The 19,614-nt window shown below is 39.2% G+C and overlaps 1 protein-coding gene across 1 annotated transcript in view; it reads right to left on the bottom strand.

Annotated features, from left to right (window-relative positions):
• Positions 1–19,614, bottom strand: part of NIPAL2 (NIPA like domain containing 2) — a 142,191-nt gene that overhangs the window by 46,744 nt on the left and 75,833 nt on the right. The window contains exon 4 of the mRNA XM_036735605.1: positions 4,437–4,496. Within this exon, the coding sequence (XP_036591500.1) occupies positions 4,437–4,496 (60 nt within the window). The remainder of the gene's footprint in view (positions 1–4,436; positions 4,497–19,614) is intronic.

The following is a 19,614-nucleotide window of genomic DNA, read 5'->3' as shown; positions in this document are numbered from 1 at the left end:
TACCCTTGGGCCTCTTTTGTGTCGCTAGCACTCAGCACAGTGCCTGGCACATAGGAGGTTCTTAATAAATGTTTGTTGATTGATGCTGACCTCCACGCCCTTATAGAAGTTATATTCTGTACACCATATTTACTGTCTCAAAGTTTTGTTAGGGAAGATACACTGTGACCTGTTCCTCTTCTCTATCAGTCCGACCTAGTACTATAGTAACAGATCATGCCCTTAATTTCCTAGTTAACATGGAATAGATACGCAACTGTCACAGCGCCTGAGGTAGGGAGGTGTAGGGGTTTGAGTGCCAGACCTGGAATTAGAAAGATCTGGGTTCAAATCCTTCTTCTGATTATGCTGTGGTACAGCACCATGAGAACTGGCCTCTACATTCCATTGTTTTATTTGATTAAAGTCCAAATTTCCCTTCACTTAGTCTTTCCCTACTCTAATCAATCCTATACAGTGTGGCCCAGATGATTTACCTTAAGCACAGATCTAATCATGCCACTCTACACAATAACTTCCACTGGCCCCCTATTCCATTTAAAATCAAACATGAAATCTCCTGTTAAGTCTTTAAAGCCCTTCAGAACCTGTCCCCAGTCTATCTTTCCAGCCTCATCATATATTAGTCCTCTTCTCATATGAAGTGACCCAGACAGACTGGCCTTCTCTCATTACTCACAGAAGATACCCCATCTTCATGCATTTGCCCTGACTCTCATGCCTGAAATGTACTCCTTTCTCACCTTGGCCTCAGAAAAATCCCTCTTTTCCTTCAAGAAGCAGCCTAAACACCACCTTCTATATGAAGACTTTCCTAATCTTTTTTTGGAGGGGGTAAGGCCAGGCAATTGGGGTTAAATGACTTGCCCAAGGTCACACATCTAGTAAGTGAGCCTTTTCTAATCTTGCCCCTATGGCCAATGGGTAGTATTCTCCCTCCTGAACTGTTTTGTATTTAACTACTCAGTACTCTCTTTAGATTTATTCTGTATATATTTATATAGACTTATCCCTCCATTAGAATGTAAGCTTCTTGTAAGCAGGGATTATTTCTTCACCTAGCACAGTGCCTGGTAGATGGGACAGACCTGCAATTCCTACCCTCTGTCACTCCAGAAAGTATCCTGTCTCTGAAAGTTACTGTCTAATCCCATTTGGTGTTATTAGGGAAAAGAAAAAGTCCTGAAATCTCCAGTAGTGGCCCAAATAGGACTTGAAGGCAACCTCCAGAGACATGATACATCAGAGGACAGGTATAGCAAACTGTCATCTCACTGGTGAAAGGAATGACCAGATGAGCTGATACCTTCTGCCAACACAGGCCAACTGCAACTTATAGACTTAAAAGAGTTGCCTTATCCATGGAGAGATTAAAGACTTGTCCAGGGTCACATAGCCAATATGAGTCAAAGGTAGAACTTGAACCCAGTTCTTGCTGGCTCTGAGGCCAGCTCTGGCAGACAGGCTCTTTTGCCTGACATATGGTAGACCCTGAATAAACACTTATTGATTGGCTGATTTTTTCCCCCAGTTAGCAGATATTGCCAAGGAAGCTCAATACACTAGCATGGGGACCATGAACTGGCCAGTCACTTTGAGCCTCTTGGATCTTTGGTTTCCTGATCTGTAAAATGGGGATAATCATACCTACAGTGCTCATCTTTCAGGGGCATTGTGAGCATGCAGTGAAATAATGTAAGGAAAAATACTCACAAACTGGATGAATGTCAGTTCTCGTTTTTATTTTGTGACTTCTGATGGATTCTGTAAAGTTATTTTGACATGAGCTCTGGTCATCCTTTCCTAAGTCCTTGCTAATGGCAAATTTAGCCCAAGCTTATTTCTTTCTACTAAAAAATACATGATCTAGGCAAGCATTTTATATTACTTAAGTGTCATTCTAACCTTTGTTGAAGGCTTTATTTCTGCAGCTACAGCTAGTACCTGTAAATCTAGTGTTTTCCAATTTTAGTAACTAAAGTTGGTAATTTGTGGAAGATAAGAGTTCAGTTTCCTGGTCACTGCAATTTCCCCAGAACAAGGATAGAACATGATATATATAATATCCTAGTTTTATTAGCTACCACTACTGGAGTATAGTATTATCTATCTATCTATCTATCTATCTATCTATCTATCCATCTATCTATCTATCTATGTCTCTATTTATCTACCTGTCATGTCTGTCCATTCATCTATCTCTTTATTTATTTCTATCTTTCTATCTGTCCATTTATATCCATCTCTCTCCATCTATCTAACCAGTTCATTATCTCTCTCTCTCTCTCTCTGTCTCTTTCATCCTTTACTAACTTACTACACCCTCCTCCCTCTATTTGTTTGTATCGTAAATTTACTTAGATTTAATAGGAACCAGCTGTTAATTTCATAAAGAGAAGGATACTGGGGAAAACCTATTCATCAATCAATCCATTTTTGAGTTGCCTTGGTAACATCTGCCAAATTGGAAAAACCCAATGGAAGACTTGAACTTTAAATATAGAAAACAATTGCATGCAGAGGCCATTCCCAATGCTGCTATAGCACAACACAGTTGTATCACCAGGGTCTATGGACTATAATACATAAAAGGATACAGAAAAATTGGGCTTATACAGAAAAAAAGAGTCCACACATTTATGAGGCAGAAATGACATGGTGGAATGTAAGCAGGACTTGGAGTAAGAGTATCGAGGTTAAGACCCTTGTCCATCTACTTATTTACTATATTGTGACCTTGGACAAATCACTTTTCCCAAAGGCCTCAGTTGCTTCATTGGTAAAATGAGGGACTCAGACTAGATGAACTCTAGGGTCCATTTAATCTATAAATTCTATGATCCTACGTATTTAGAAAAATACCACATATACTCATTTAGAATTTAGCCAGACTATTTTTTAAAACAGCCTTATGAGCAGAATCAAACTAAGGGGGACTCAATCATATACTTAAGTCAACAGGTGTTTATTACATATCTACTATATCCCAGGTACTGTGCTCAGCACTTTGAATACAAAAGACAAAAAAAATTTCCAACATTTGTAACCTCAAGTGGATTATATTCTACCGGGGAGACGTGTACATATATAAATATATATAAATAAAAGATAATTTGGGGAAAAGGGGGAAATACCATGCTTAAGAAAACAATTATCAAGGACAGTAAATTAACTTCTGGGCAGCTAGGTGGTACAGAAGATAGAGCACTAGGCCTGGAATTAAAAAGATTCATTTTCCTGAGTTCAAATCTGGTCTCAGATATTTACTTAGCTGTGTGACCCTGAGCAAGTCACTTAAGCCTGTTTACCTCAGTTTCCTCATCTGCAAAATGAGCTGGAGAAGGAAATGGAAAACCACTTCAGTATCTCTGCCAAGAAAACCCCAAATGAGGTCACAAAGAGTCAGACATAACTGAAAAATGACTGAACAAAACTTAACTCTGGAGCCTATTGACTGTAAAATTCAATTTTCAAAAAATTGGGTTCTTTCTAGAGAATAGACAGCAGACCTAGAACTGCTCAAAGGCCACCTGATACAACCCTCTCATTTTACAGATTTTACAGAAACTGAGGCCCAGGGGGATGAAGTGACTCAGTGACCCAGAGGGATTGAGAATCAGAGGTGAGATGTGGACCAGCAGGTTCTCTGACTCCAGAAGTGCTCTGTCCCCTGGATCACATAGTCCTTCTTAGAAGCACTGCTTTATTTAAACTGAACAATCACATTTTGTTCTCCTGCTTCAGAAAAGAATCAGAGATAATTCTCAAAAGGAAGAAAATCTGCCCTCCTGCCCTGCCTTGCCTCTAACAAGGGCAAAGACCCTTGTATTAAGAGCATAAACAATCCACTGGGAGAAAGATGGCTTTGATGCACAGCAGAGATCCCTCAAGAAGCCAGAAAAGCTACTGCTAAATGTTCCACTAGCTGCCATCTTTCCAAATAAAACCTTGAAGATGGACTCTCTCCGTTACTCTTTTGAAAGGCCTAAAGTATTACAAATTAGGTAGTTAGTTGGTGTGTCTAATTGCTTTGTGGTTCTCATTTTTGTGTGGCAATCTAACACAAATACACGCTTTTATGTGGAGTGGTCTATTAGGTTACACAGCTGTTTTCGTTGAATTTTATTATGCTCATAAAACTTTCATAACATTCATAAAAGTAATATTGTAAAAGAGTATTTTTCCACAGCCAGAAGCACGGGCAGTGGTCAAAAGTGACAGATTCACCATTAAATGTGAAATGCCCCTTGACAGCTCCAAGATTAAATAACTTCACACCACTACTCGTTTTTCATCCCTAAATGAGATAACGCCAATTTTTGTCATTTGTTCTCAATTTCTTAAGCTGCTTCCTTACACATTTTCTTTTTATTTCAGAGTCTCAGTAACCCTGGGTTAAGTGGTATGCATACTATGGGTGCTAAATAAATACTCACCAAGTAAGTCTGAGGATCTCAAATTTTCTTTCAGAAATGTAACAGACATAACAGCACTACCTGAAAAAGAAAATTATCATTAATGGCAAGCCTTATGACCTTTACTTTACCAACAGTCATTTGCCAAAAGAAATACAGGAAGTTTCCAATTTAGAAAGGCCCAATTTATGAAATTTCCTTATAAATAAAATTAGCTGTAACTAGGGTAGGGTGATCTGAACTTTCCCTAGGTTGCTTAGATTTAGAGGTTGCAACAGCACCATCCTGGGACAATTCTCCTATTTCTGGTGGCCACCCCTTCCACCTGGGACCCCTACCTTCCTACTTCCAAAAGACACAATCGTTTAGCAGTGTAGAAACTTTGGGTGTAGGGCATACTTCCTTTCACCCTAAACGGCTGCAAGTTCCCCTGTTGCTTCCCCCTACTCCCTTCTCCTTCTTCTCTTTGCCCAAGTGCAAAAATTCCCAGTTATGACTCTGCCATGTTTAGCTAGGGACTCACCTTTGAGGCTTCCAGAACTTTCCTTCTCTTCTTGCTCTTATTGGGAACACCCTGGAATGCCATTCTTTCCCTTATGATGCTTGGGAAGCCTAAGATTCCTAACTATGCCTATCCTGCTGATGTTAGTGATGCACAGAATCTCTTTTATTTTCCTAGTTTCATGCCACACTTGGACATCTCATTTCTGATAATAGCACTGATTATTAAAAAAAAAAGAGTATAGGGAGTCATGTTCCTGGTGTCCCAAGCTAAAACTTGGGATGAATTTTCCCATAAAACCAGTATTCCAAATGGGGTTATGTTCCATAGTACCATAGGTACTGCATTTTGGCTACATTGTGGGTTAAGTGGGGCTTTGTAGATTGGTCAGGGATTCAAATACCATCCATAATACTATTTTTTATAGGAAGATGTGCTCCAGATTCCTAATTACTGAATTACAAGTTACTATAACTTTTGTTATTAATTGGATACTACATTTACTAATACATGCCCAACAAATCCAGTTATTTGGCCTATGAGAGGGAAACAAATATAAGGACATCCTAAAATAGTACATAATTTTAAAAAATTGTAATTAATGTTGTCATTTGTTTTGTTTCCATTTGAATGGACAGCTAATGGTGGTACAATGGATAAGAGTGCCAAGTTTGGAGTTGGAAAGACTCATCTTCCTGAGTTCAAATCTGGTCTCCTACTCTTACTGTGTGTCCCTGGGCAAGTCATTTTACCCTGTTTACCTCAGTTCCTCATTTGTAAAATAGGCTGGAGAAAGCAATGGCAAAATACTACAGTACCTTTTCCAAGAAAACCACAAATGGGGTCACAAAGAGTCAGACAGGACTGAAAATGACTGAACATTTGATTGGACATTGATCTGAACATTCCATTTGAATATGGATATATCAGGTGTGCTGGGAATTCCATTTGAGCAGAATAGTGAACTTTGCAAAGCTCTGATTCAAAATAAGCTGGGAACCTGTCCAGTTTTCTTTTATTTTGCCCACGTTTCAACTCCGTTTTAAGCATTAAGATAAGCAGAGCTGTCCTCTTATAAACCTCCCCTACAACAGGCTCCCTTAGGAATAGGTCTCTAACAAAGTAAAATAAACAAGGGGAGTGAGAGATGTCAACAAAGGCAGGATTTAATTGGAGAAGGTGTTAACTGTCAAACTTGAAAATGAGATTTGCTATGGATAAACTGCCACGTGGAGAACTTTCTTGGTAAATTAAGAACCTCATACTTCATTCATTGTTAGAGATGGAAGGGAATTTAGAAATCATCTCAGCCAGCTTGGATCAGGTATAAGTTAAAACACTAAGGTTCTTTCTTGCTTCTCTGGCTCTCTCTTCCTTCTGTTTCCTCTTCTTCCTCTGCCTTTCCCTTCACTTTCTCTCTTCTTTCTCCCCTTTCTCTGTCTCTCTTCCCTTCTCTGTCTCACTTCCCTTTCTCTGTCTGTCTCTTCCTTCTGTTTCTCTCTTCCTTTGCCCCCTCTCTGTTTCTCTCTTCCTCCTCTGTATCCTCTCTTCTTTCTGTCTCTCTTCCTTCTGTTTCTCTCTTCTTTTTCTGTTTCCCCTCCATCTCTCTCTCTCTTCCTTCTCTGCCTCTCTCTTCTTCCTCTGCCTCTCTAACTTCTCTCTCTCTCCCCCCTTCTCTGTCTCTCTCTCCTTCCTCTGTCTCTTTCCCTCATTTGACACCCTTCTCTGTCTCTCCCTGTCTCTTTCCCTTTTCTGCTTCTCTCTTCCTCCTCTGTCTCTTTCTTCCTCCTCTGACTCTCTTCCTTCTGTCTCTCTCTTCCTTCTCTGTCTCTCCCCCCCACTGTCTCTCCCTTCTCTCTTTTTTTGTATCTCTTTCTTCTCTGTATCTCCACCTATTTCTCCTCCCCCTCCCTTCTCTCTGCCCCCTTCCCAATATGCTCCATCAGAACTTAAGATCTCATTTAATGCTACTATTCCCAATGGTTAGAAGTAAAAACCTCTAGTAAAGATCTTTATCCAGAATGACAGACTTTCAGAAGCATAAATGGCCATCCTGTTCAAGTGATACCCTACAACACAATCAACAAATGGTGAAGGAGTTGGCCCTCTTTTCTAAAGGCAGCCCATTTCGCTTCTGGGTAGTGTTCATTGTTAGCAAGTTTTTCAGTCTCTTCATTGGTAAAATGAAGACCAATTCTGAGGTCTCTTGTGGCTCTAAAGTTAAGGTTCCATCATCTGTTGTCCAGGATTGAGTCTGAATTTGCCACTTTACAATATCTAGAAACCTCTGGGTCCAGGAAGGACAAGCCTCACTCCTCTTCTGTGCCTATCCCTGGAGGATGGAGGACACAGAGTCTTCTCATTCATGGACAAGATGACAAGATGCTCATGAACTTTAGTTTACAATATACTCCCCAATTTGAAAGAAACAATAGCATCAGAGTCATAGATTTAGAGGGAACTTAGAGGTCCCAGTAGCTCCCTCCCTTCTGTTAACATGCACGAAATAACAAATCCTAACAAGAAGGAAGACATTGCTTTCACATATTTTTAGAATCAGAAGGGACATTGGAAATTATCACATTTGTTCCTTTCATTTTACATATAAGGAAAGTGAGTCTCAGAGATGTTAAGTGATTTCCTCAAGGTCACGTAGCTGATTAGCAGCAGAGCCAGGACTAGGATCCAGGTTCTAGGTTTCCTACTCCAGTGCTCTTTTGAGTAGAAGAAATAAAAATTTAATTGTAGAAAGAAGAATGTTTTAAAAGTGGAGACAAAGTAAAAAGGATATAACCAAATAGTGTCACAAGCATAAAATATGACAGTTTAATATCAACTAACATTTATTAAGGATTGCGGGGTACGTGGGACCCAGGGGAGAATTGATCGTTAAATTTTCAGTGTGAAGTATAACCTATATCAAATTGTTTACTTACTTAAGGAAGGGGGCAGGGGAGAAGAGAATCTGGAACTTAACAAATTTAAAACAAATGTTAAAAATTGTTTTTACATGCAATTGGGAAAAATAAAATGTTATTTAAAAATAAAAATATTGAAATAAAGAAAAAATAAAATAAAATTTCAGTATGAGCATTTATACCTCAGAAATTGGCAAATGCTACAAATCAGGGATTGATTTATTATTGTTTGATGATCTAGAAGTAAGAAAGTGATGAAGAAAATGTTAATAATGCAGATTAAATTAAAAAGTATGTCATCTTGCTGTACTTCCCCCCCCCCCCCGAAAGCCAGTTGTTAAATATTTACCAACACATTACTGACTAAGATACAAACTATTAGAGCTTTGGGGAAAAAATTAGCATCCCATCTAAAGTTTCTACTGATTGAATTAATCAATTAATCAACCAACTAGCATTTATTAAGCATGCACTACAAATCAGGCTCTATGCAAAGTGTTGGGGATATAAAAACAAAATGAAACAATCCCTCCCCTCAAGAAGTTTATATTTTATGGGGGAGACAGTATATATACATACATACATATGTGTGTGTGTGTACAAATATATATATGTATGTGTGTATATATATGATGTGCATATTTACAAAGTAAATACAAGGTAATTGGCATAGAAAATGCACTAATAACTGGGAGATCAGGAAAAGCTTTCTGTTAGACATGGTTTTGAGCTAAGCCTTCATGGAAAATAGGAATTCTAAGAGGCAGAGATGAGGAGAAAGTATTCTTCAGGCATTAGGGCTAGCCTGTGAAAAGGAATATATAGAATATATAACTGAAGTTTTTAAAAAGCATTCTTTAAAAAGACTCTAGCAATGTAAAAAATCCTGTTCTAAGTGCTAGGAATACAGTCCTTGCCCTCAAGGGGATGACATATAAAATACCTAGGAAGATCAAGTTGCCTGATGGGGTTTAGGAACAAGGCAAATGGAAAATCCTTGTGAACTTTATAGGATATAGCAACAAGGCAGATGGAAATGCCCAGGGGTCTTGAGGGTAACATTTCATGCTAGGTGTTAAGACCCTGTGGTCCTAAGGGCATAGATCCAGGACAGATGGCAAGGATGGATGACAAGAACTCATGGTCCTTAGGTTAGATGGCAAAGCCTGGTGTCTCCCATCTTACTAAAAGGATTGTAGTTTGTGACTCCTGCAGTGGTGTGGAATGGCCATGTCTTCCTCAAAATGGTAAAGTGGGTTAGAAGGCATATCACTAACATTTGGGAACAGGAAAGTGGGCTTGAGGGTTAGAGCAAGGTGTGAATGAGCAAGGGTCAGCATCCAGCCAGAAGGGAGAAAGGGAAAAGGGTCATTGGCAGGAAGGTTGGGAGGGAAGGGCTCCTCCACAGAGCCTGCCCTTGCTGGGTCTTCTAGCACCCAGCAGGATCTAGGGAGTAGATGAGCTGGGGGAAGGTGAGGGAAAGTCACCCAACACTGGCTATTCCAGATAGGAGGAAGAAACCAATATCTTGTTTGTTAAAAATTATATTTTTCATTTTGAACTATGAACATTTTCATATGCAAAATAGAAGAGAGAAAAAATTTAGAAATATTAATGAAATAATGAATCTTTCTTGAAGACAGCTTGCTTTTACTTATAAGTATTAACAATTTCAACATGGAACTTTCAAAGCTGTACTGCTGGTCTACATTTCCATTTGTCTTTCTTTCTGATTTCATCTATGCATTTAAAAAATGCTTCAAGAACTCTCTTGTTTCCCCTCTCTCCCCACCCCCCATTGCTAGTTCCATATGCACATACGCACAGAAAAGAAAGAAAAAAGAAGAAACACTAAACATTTATAACAAATATGCATAGCTAAGCAAAACAAATTCTCACATTGACTGTGTCTGAAAATATATCTCATTCTTTGCCTTGAATATACCACCTCTAGGTTAGAGGTGAACAGTATGATTCTTTACTGTCTTCCAGAATCATGATCCATCATTGCTTTGATCAGAGTTTTTAAGTCTAAGAGTTTTTTCTTCACAATGTAGCTGCCGTATAAACTGAGGAACTGATACAATTTTGTTAGGAGAATATAATAACTTTTTCTTAAAAGGTTTGGAATAAGAGGTAAGTTACTAAAGCTTAATCTAGCTAGACAAGAGATACTGTTTTTTTTAAGGAAATGTTTCTGAAACACAGTTACTTGTAATTAAGTTTATCTTGCATAATGTGGCTGTTCAGCTCATGTAACAAGGTTAAGATAGGTCTGCTGAGCAAAAAAAAGGGAGGGTATTCTGAGCAACACCTAATGAAATCAAATACCTGAGCTGAGTAGTAAATTTGAAAACAATGAAGAAGAGATTCATAAGATAAAGTATTACCTTGGATCTCTGCAATCAAAGATCTATTAAATTTCACCAGGCCACCTAGCTAAGCAGTTGCTATAACAACGAATAACCACTGACTAATAAACAGCTGGAGGGGGAGAAATGATCATTGTGCCTCTAGAATTCTACAATTCAATTTAATTTTTAAAAAATTGGCTGGGAAGTGGTGTTAAAGATCAAGAGTTTAATATTAAAAATAGTATTAAAACTGAAAGGAATTTACACTGGCTATTATTATTATAGGACAATTATAACTATTCAACATTACTTAGACATTTTCAATTTTTAAGGTCTGCCAAGAGCCCAAAACAAGCATCCTCAAGGAACTTACATGTAAAATCCATACAATGATCCAAAATATTTTTCTTTGGCTGTTAAATTTCTAGAAGGATGGAATGCCACCTATGTCTTTCCATTTGGGTGAGAAGCCCTCTCCCCTCTTGTTTGAGGAATGTTAAATCACTTTGTTCATCTGTAAAATGGTGTTAGCCTGAGAAGTCCCTTTTAGTCATTGCCATAACTAGCGATCTTGACACCCAGGAGAAGCTCTGCAAAACAAGCCCACATGCCCTCAAACTAACTTTTAAAGAGAAATATATTTGGGTATGCATTGAGACAGCTCACTGCTAGGGGGACAGGGAGGTTTTTCGTTGTTTATATTTGTACATCCAGAGCTTAGCACAGTGTCTGGCACAGTAAGGATTTAATAAATGTTCTGATTATCTATTGATTTATCTATCTATCCATCCATTTGTCCATCTACTTATCTATCCATTTACTCATATATGTATGTGTGTATGTATGTATCTGTCTGTCTATATATCTATCCATCCATCTATTCATTTACCCATCTATCTGCCTACATATCTGTCCATCCATCCATTTATCTATCTTTCTATCCATTCATTTATCCATCTATCCATCTATTTACTCATCTCTCTCTTCCCTCTATGTTTATTTATCTATCTCTTTCTCTATCTGATCTATCTCCACCTATCTATCTCTATCTATCTATCTATCTATCTATCTATCTATCTATCTATCTCTATCTCTCTCCAGGATATAATGCCTTATCTTTCTAACTAGATTATAAATCTTTTGTGAATAATGACTGTGATTCACATTTTTCTTGATTTCTTCATATTGCCTAGCAGATTAACATAAATACTTTAAGTAATCAACCCATAAATATCTCTTGAGACCTCCTATGTTCAAGGTACTGTGGGGGAAAAAGTATAAGATATAGTCTAGGCTACAAGCAGCTTGTGATTTAATTTGAGACCTAAGACTTTCAGTGCTAAAAAGCAGAAGTCAGCAACAATTTCTGACAAACTTCAGTATTTAATTAATTGACAAAGAAAATAAAGAGGAGAGTTCACTGCTGTCACTGTCAGTCTTAGAAGGTTTCATGGAAGAGGTGGGCTTCAAAAAGAGTGGGTGGGGTTTGGACAGGTAGAAAAGTGAAAGGGGGTAATGACCTGAATAGAGGCATGGGTTTGAGTCTCAGTACTTTTTACTTGTATGACCTTGGACAAGATGCTTAATTTCTCTGGGTCTCAGTTTCATCATCTTTAAAATAAAGAGGTTGTACTAGATAAAAGGGCAGCTAGGTGGTGCAATGAAAAGAGAGCTGGACCATGGAATTAGGAAGATGCATGTCCCTAAGTTCAAATCTGGCCTCGGATACTTATTAGCTGTGTGACCCTGGGCAAGTCCCTTAACCCTATTTACCACGGTTTCCTCATCTGTAAAATGAGCTGGAGAAGGAAATGGCAAACTACTGCAGTATCTTTGCCAAAAAACCTCCCAAATGGGGTCAAGATAAGTTGGACATGACTGAATGACTGAACAGCAACTAAAACCAACCAGAAGACTGAGAACAACAATAGTAGATAAACTCCAAGTGCTTTATGAGTCTAAATCTGTGATTCTGTGACTATTTATGGATCTTTTACAATAGGTGTGTGCCCTCCCTAGCCCTAGTTGTCTGTGGTCCTTAGGTTAGGAAACATTGCTATTATCAGTTCATCAATAGCATTTATTAAGTGCTGACTATACACCAGGCACTCTGCTAGGCGCTAGGGATACAAACAGAGATATGCTCATAAATGTTCAACGAAGACCTTCCAGGAAAAAAAAGACATACACACAATGCATCTTTAAATTTAATTTGCTTTATTACCATTTTCTCTATCACTTTCTTAAGTCTAGACAATTGAAGAGGACTAATGGCATCATGGATGATGTCCTGACTTGTGTGTGAATTGGATTTAGGTGAGGCAGAGTTGCTCAAATTTGTCAACAAAGCAATAAATCAAGACCTGATTTGTTGCATCCTTTTCTAAGGTGTAAATGCTCACACTGAAAATTTAATAATTGTCTCCCAAGAGCTTGATTGAGCTGGCTCCAGCACACCCCTGAATACAAAAAGAGCAGTGAAATAGTCCTTTCCCTTAAGGAGTTTATGGATGAGCTTATGTTGTGCATTTGATGTGGGCAATCAGGAACTACTAAGAGATCTTAAGCATCAGAGGGATAAGATAAAAGGAACATTCTAAGAAAACATCTAACCACAATGCGTAGAATGGATTAAATATTAAAGTGGGCAAGAAACTAGACATCAGAACACTAAACAGGAGGCTGTTACAGTAATTCCAGTCCCCTGGTCATAGCCTGAACTGGTGTGATGGCAGTAAGAAGATAAAGGAACAGAAACACTTGATGCATTTTGTTTGTTTTATTTAACAAGTGCAATGCCCATTACTACTACTGCTAAACACCATTGCACTTGCTGAATGAAACAAACTTACTGCAGTACCCTCTCTGGCCTATTCTCTCAAACTGTGCTTGGAGGTTTGGAGGGGGAGTCACCAGAAAGATGACTGAACTCAGGTTCAGATGGATAACCTTGTGGGTAACCACTTTGATTACAGTATGGCAACTGAGCCCCTATTGGTATACTTTTCCTTATCAATCAGGCAGTTGATATAACTAACTCTTGGTAAAGGCATTTACTAAGCACAGAAATAAAAGCAGCTATGAAACATTGTCCCTATAAACCTAGGCTATATTCTCCATCCAAAATGCACCTCAATGGGAAGAGTGAGCACAGCATACAATGGCAGTGAAGCACATATGTAGGAAACATGTGGCCAAGGAGCTCACAGCTACAGCACTGCATGTCCCTAATGTCCTTTCTCTTCTGGTTGAGTCCTTGTAAAGCTCTCTATTAGACATAGGATATCTACTTGATAGGTTGTTCAGCAGAGCTCCCAGGGTCCACTCCTCTCTAAAGTTCAATTCCAAATGGCCAAGACCAGCTTTCTCTCGAGTCCATAGCTGGCTTTCTTCTCTGCTTCCAGGGATCATATTCCTTGAAGGTCTTTCCAATCTCAAGTGACTACCTCTCTGTGTTTATATTTATCTACATATATAATGTATGTCTCTGCTCCATCAATTGTATTTTGAACTATCTCCAATTGACTTTCTAACTGATTAATGAGTGTGTCTTCTTCTAGGTATATAGTTCTGTTAGACATGACTGATTGGCAATGGGGGTAGAGAGAAGTGAATATCCCAGAAGATATCCTAGAAGAAGATCCCAGAAGAAGAGCTAGAGTCTTCCTTGAATTCAGGCTCCTACCAGAACTCTTTGGAAATGATAGTGTCTTTTAAGTGTTATTTATGTATGTGACCATCTTCTATCAGCCAATGGGGAACTGTTCTTCTAATCTGATCACACTTCCTAAGCTGTTAATACCACAGCACATTGTTAACACATCAATACTTCATTATTCTCAAGTGAAAACATTTCATCATCTTGTGACTACATCCTGGGATTTCATGAACTGTGGAAATCTTGCTTCAAACACTACTTATTATTTCAACCAAAAAATATAAATGATTGACAGATGGTCTTCAAATTCATGATATAGCGTCTGCTTGACATTTTACAATTGAAGTCTATAATAACAAAAGTATGTATTGAATAATCTAAGTCCATGTTTTATCTTCTTAAACAATTTCTTACATCCGATACAGGATGTAAGTGTGGCCAAGTGTGGATAGATCTATGAACTTGGATGGGAGAAAAATTACATCTTTATTTCAAAAGAATTTGTTTCTTTGGTGAGTCTATATATTTTATTTTATACATTTAAAAATATTTTCCCAAGAAGGGGTTGATAGGTTTCACCAGACTGCCAAAGAGGTCTCAATCCCAAAAGATTAAAAACCCTGCCCTAAAGTGAATTTATGTTGTTTTAATAGTTGTTCAATTGTTTCAGCCATGTCCAGCTATCCACGACTCCATTTGGTGTTTTCTTTGCAGAGATACTGAAGTGGTTTGCCATTTCCTTTTGTAGCTCATTTTATAGAGGAGGAAGCTGAGGCAAACAGGGTTTACTGACTTGTCACATAGCTAGTAAGTATCTGAAGCCAAATTTGAACTCAGGTCCTCCTGACTCTAGGCCCAGCACTCTATCCATTGCACCACCAAGCTGACCTAGTAATTCCAGAAAGCCTCTTTCCAGAGTCCTCTTTCTAGTACAGTATGTAGGGTTGGAAAGAACCTTAGAAATCATCTAATCCAAGCCTCTCATTCTATAGAGGCCCAGAAAAGTTGACTTGCCCAGGGTTTCACAGGAAGTAAAAGATAGTAGAACCAGAATTTGAATCCAGGTTCTCTGGCTCCAAATTTAGTACTCTTTCCATCGTGTTGTCTCCTCTTAAAAAGCAGATCACAGAGCAGATCAAGTCATTTCTTATCTCCTTCTCTCCTCCACCTTTTTTTTTTCTCCTGGTGGATGGAAAGTAATTCCCCTATCTCATAAGAAGAAGCCCTTCTTATTCTTGCTTATGTTAGAAACCACACCAAACTTTGGCTGTTAGGCAGAAACCATCTTCTTTAAATATCTTATATTGTTTTAAATAATAAATCTCCATTTATAAATAAATAAATAAATAAATAAATAAATGTCCATTTCTTCCCTCCCATCCCAATAAACAGAGCCATAACCGTAATTGTACTGAGGTTATGCTCAGAGGCTCTGGCCTCTAGGAGGTAATATGTTCTGAACCCTGGAAAGCACAGGAGCTGAATTTTCTTATCAAGTATTTTATTTCCTATGAAAATGCCTCCTTACAAGGCAGTGGACGAAATACTGCATGTGAAGTATTCTAACTGTAAAATGCAGCAAAATATCATCACCATCATTATCATCATTACCATCATCACCATCATCATCATCAACAACCACCACCAGAGAACTAGCTTCCTCGTCTTGCGGAGGGGTGTGTTTTCCAATGGCCAAATCAAAGTAACTGCTTCCTGAATATAGCTCTTTCTGAAAAGTGGCCTGTTGAGCCAGTTCTTGTCAATCAAATCCCATTGACCCCATCCTCTGACATCGTGATTTCTCAGATACACTATCTTCATTTGTGATTAATTGCTCTTTGGCAGTGACTCACTAGCAACTTCTCTCTATTTTTTTTTTTTTGCTCCCACCCTCATTATTTAGTTACAGGCATGAGAAGAGCGATGACCATGTTTACTCTTGTGATATATTTCTATTTCTTTCTTCATATTTTCATTTCACATTTTCATTTAAGCATAACAGGGAATCAGAGAGATTAGGTAAGCTTTTAGTCTAGGGGGTCTTAATGTGTGTTTCTGTGTGTGTGTGTGTGTGTGTGTGTGTGTGTGTGTGTGTTTGCTTGTAAGATGGACTCCTTTGACAGTCTTTGGTGAAGCCCATGGACTCCTCAGAATAGTTTTTAAGTGTGTAAAATGAAATAAAATAAAATACATAGGGATGCAAAGAAACCAATGCTACTGAAATGAATGATCAAAATACAGGATGTACCAAAAGTCTACACTAAGGTGCAATTTAAAATTGGTTGGTCTGTTGTTGTCCTTTGTTCTGGAAGAGGACCAAAATTATATCACTATATTGGAGTCAAGTTATGGTGTGTCCTACTATGCTGATCAGACCAATACAAGCTCAGGAGGTCTACTGTAGATTGAGTACAAATAGTTCACATGAACCTTTGGAGTGGAGATGGCTCTAAAGTTGCATATCTCATGTTTCTTTTGAGCTACCGCAATTCTGCTTTGCTCATAGAGCACAGCAACTTCTTTGATGTGGGCACGCCATACCAGATGGTTCTATGCCTGTGTCTCCCAAGTCTCATAATTGATTCCAAAGTTCTTCAGAGATAACTTGAGAGTGTCCTTGTATTGCTTCTTCTGACCTCCATGTGAGCACTTGCCTTGCATGAGTTCTCCATAAAAGTCTTTTAAGCAAACATATGTTTGGCATTCAAACAACATGGCTAGCCCATCAGAGTTGCACTCTCTGCACAGTAAAGTTTGAATGCCTGGCAGTTCAGCTTGAAAAAGGACCCCAGTGTCTGCTACCTTATCCTGCCAGGTGATCTTCAGAATCTTCCTAAGACAATTCAAATGAATGTGATTTAGTTTCCTGACATGGCGCTGGTAGACTGTTCAGGTTTCGCAGGTATACAACAATGAAGCCAGCACAAGGGCTCTGAAGGCCTTCAGTTTGGTAGGCAGCCCAATACTTCTTCTCTCCCACTCTTTCCTTTGGAGCATCGCAAACACTGAGCTAGCTCTGGCAATGCATGCGTCTACCTCATCATCTATGTGGACATTCCAGGAAAGTATACTGCCAAGGTAAGTGAACTTGTCCACAGTGTTCAAGCTTTAATAGTGGAAAACTGCACTAAGACTTTTAGGATACCTTATATTAAATAAAACAAGTTCACAGACTTCACGTTAAGAAACCTAATCAAGAAGAGCCTTTACTTTGAAATTCTTATTCCTTCATATTATTGAGAGTCATTATACTTGGAGTCCAGAAGATGTGGGCTCAAATCTGCCTTTTATACTTAGTTATGTGATGCTGGCCAAGTCACTTAACTTCTCTGCCTCAGCTTCCCCATTTGTAAAATGGTGACATTAACACTTTAGTAACTACCTGTCAAGGATAAGGATTTCATTTGCATAGGAAACTGTCTCCCACCAATGCAGACAGGCACCTTCTCTGAAACTCAAGAGTCTAGAGAGTTATTTAGAGCACTGAAAAGTTATGACTTATCGAGAATCACTCAGCCAGCATGTGTCAAGGTCAGGACTTAACCCCAAGTTTTCATGCCTGGCTTTCCTGTGCTTATCACAATGCCTAGCCCATAGTAGTCACTTAATTGAAGGCACATTTGAAAGGGCATTCGACAATCTGCCTTGACTTCTTCTGGCTGTTTTTGAGAAGGATGTGGGATCCCCATTACAGGCTCAGTGAATGCCCCAAACCTGGCTCAAATCCCCATGGTACTTATGGCAGCCGGGCCTCAGGTTTTCTCTCTCATCCCTAGCTAAAAGACAGCAGGCTCAGGGCAACATCTTTATTAGGAATGAAGGGGCCTCGTGGGGATTGCAATCTGTCCTGGTCCTTGCAGTTCCTTGGTAGACTGGTATCTCAGGTGGCGTGGGATGAGTGCGCAGAACCTATGTCCACTCCACATTCTCACCCTCTTCAGTGCCCTGCTTTCCAGAGCCGTCCTGCTTTCTGATTTCTTAGTAGTGTGCCTTTCTCAGCCATAGCAAACAGCCACTCCAGACCTCAGGTGTTGGTGAAATGTATCTACTGATTTCTTTTAACACCAACCCCAGGGATGGGAATCTTTATGACAAAGCCATATGACGTTTTCCTGCGGGCCATTCCCTTCTTCAGAGACTCACTGACTGATATGGCTTTAAAGCCAGCTCTCTGTCCATGACTCCACACTGCCTTTCTTAAGGGTTGTTAGGAGGCTCCAGTGAGATAACATATATGAAGAACCTTGCCAACTTTAAAACACTTCAGAAATATCAGCCGTTATTGTACTGAAGAACAGCGATGCACATCCAGAGTGACCTAGCAGTCATCATTACCAAATGGTTGCTGAGTTCCTACTAGGTGTTACACAATGAGGTAAGTAAATTCCACAAATATATACAGGGTGTCCCAAAAGTCTCAGTACAGTTTTAAGCTATTAAAAAACAAACAAACAAACAAACAAAAACAACGCCCCCCCCCCCCCAAACCACAAAAACCTGAAACTGCACTAAGACTTCTGGGACACCCTGTATCAGTACCTACTAGGAATAAGTCATCGTCCTAGATGTGTTAGCCAAGGGGACCTTACAGGAGATTGGATTAAACACCTAAAAGGATAACAATAACAGGAAGGAAACCTTGGCCAAGTACCCAAAGCTTAGTAGGGGTGTGTGTGTGTGTCCGTGTGTGTGTGTGTGTGTATGTGTGTATGTGTGTGTGTGTGTGTGTGTGTGTGTGTGTGTGTGTGTGTGTGTGTGTGTGTGTGAAGGACAGGTAGTTGGGGAAGGCTTTGTAGATGTCAGACTTCTAAGGTAGGAACTTCTGTGAATAAAATTGGATTCTGATTCCCCTAACATTTTACTTTCCTTCCTACATGAATGACTTTAATCAAGGCTTAATTCAGGCTGCCTGTAATAGTGGAAAGGGCACTGGATTTGGAGTGAAAAGACCTGGGTTCAAACCCTGCGCCTCTCACTTTCTACCCCTTTGACCTTGGATAAGTCACCTCTCTGGGTATCTGTTTATATATAAGACAAGAGGGTTGGACTGACTGGCAAACTTTTCCAGTTCCAGATCTATGCTTCTTGTTTTTATGCAAGAGACATAAATGGAAAGGATGACTTTGGAGGAAGGCATACTGCTACAGTCCCATTTCTCCCATTTCTCTCTCCTTAATAGCACATCTGAAGGTTCTCAGAGGAATTCACAGCCCTGCAATTCTAACCCAAGAGAAGCAGAAAGGAAAGTGGATCAAAAAGGTTGTGAGAAGGAGCTGGACCAGACTGGACAAAAGGAATGAAGACTGAGACATGCTCTGGGCCTGCAACCCAGCCATCTGGCTGCTCCTTCAACTTAAACTGATATGTTCTGAAGAGACAAAAACCAGTCCAGTTGGAGGATACAGAAAGATTGTTTTCAAAGAAGGTTTTTTTGAGGGGGGGAAAGGGCAGGGAGGAAGCCATGTGTGTACATGGAGAAATTATTCAGGGAAAGTATTTTCCTTTATTCTCTTCTCAAAATTTGGGGCAGAAACACCAAAAAATGAAATGCTTGAGAATTTACATGGTCTCTCTCTGTCTTTGCCTCTCTCTCCTCTTCAGTTTTATTTGACAAGATACACAACCTCTTAGGGGAAAAAAAAGCTAATTAAAAATTTTTTCAATTGGAGTTTTAACATAAGATTTTGGTTGCTTTGCCCTCACCTGTGCAAATACACAGCTACCCCTTAATCTACCTAGTCAAGTGCATTCAAGTGTTTTGATGGGT

Source organism: Trichosurus vulpecula, chromosome 1 (assembly GCF_011100635.1).
Source record: "Trichosurus vulpecula isolate mTriVul1 chromosome 1, mTriVul1.pri, whole genome shotgun sequence".
Taxonomy (NCBI): Eukaryota; Metazoa; Chordata; class Mammalia; order Diprotodontia; family Phalangeridae; genus Trichosurus; species Trichosurus vulpecula.
The sequence above is the reverse complement of the archived record's forward strand: the minus strand, read 5'-3'. Positions and strand labels throughout refer to the sequence as shown.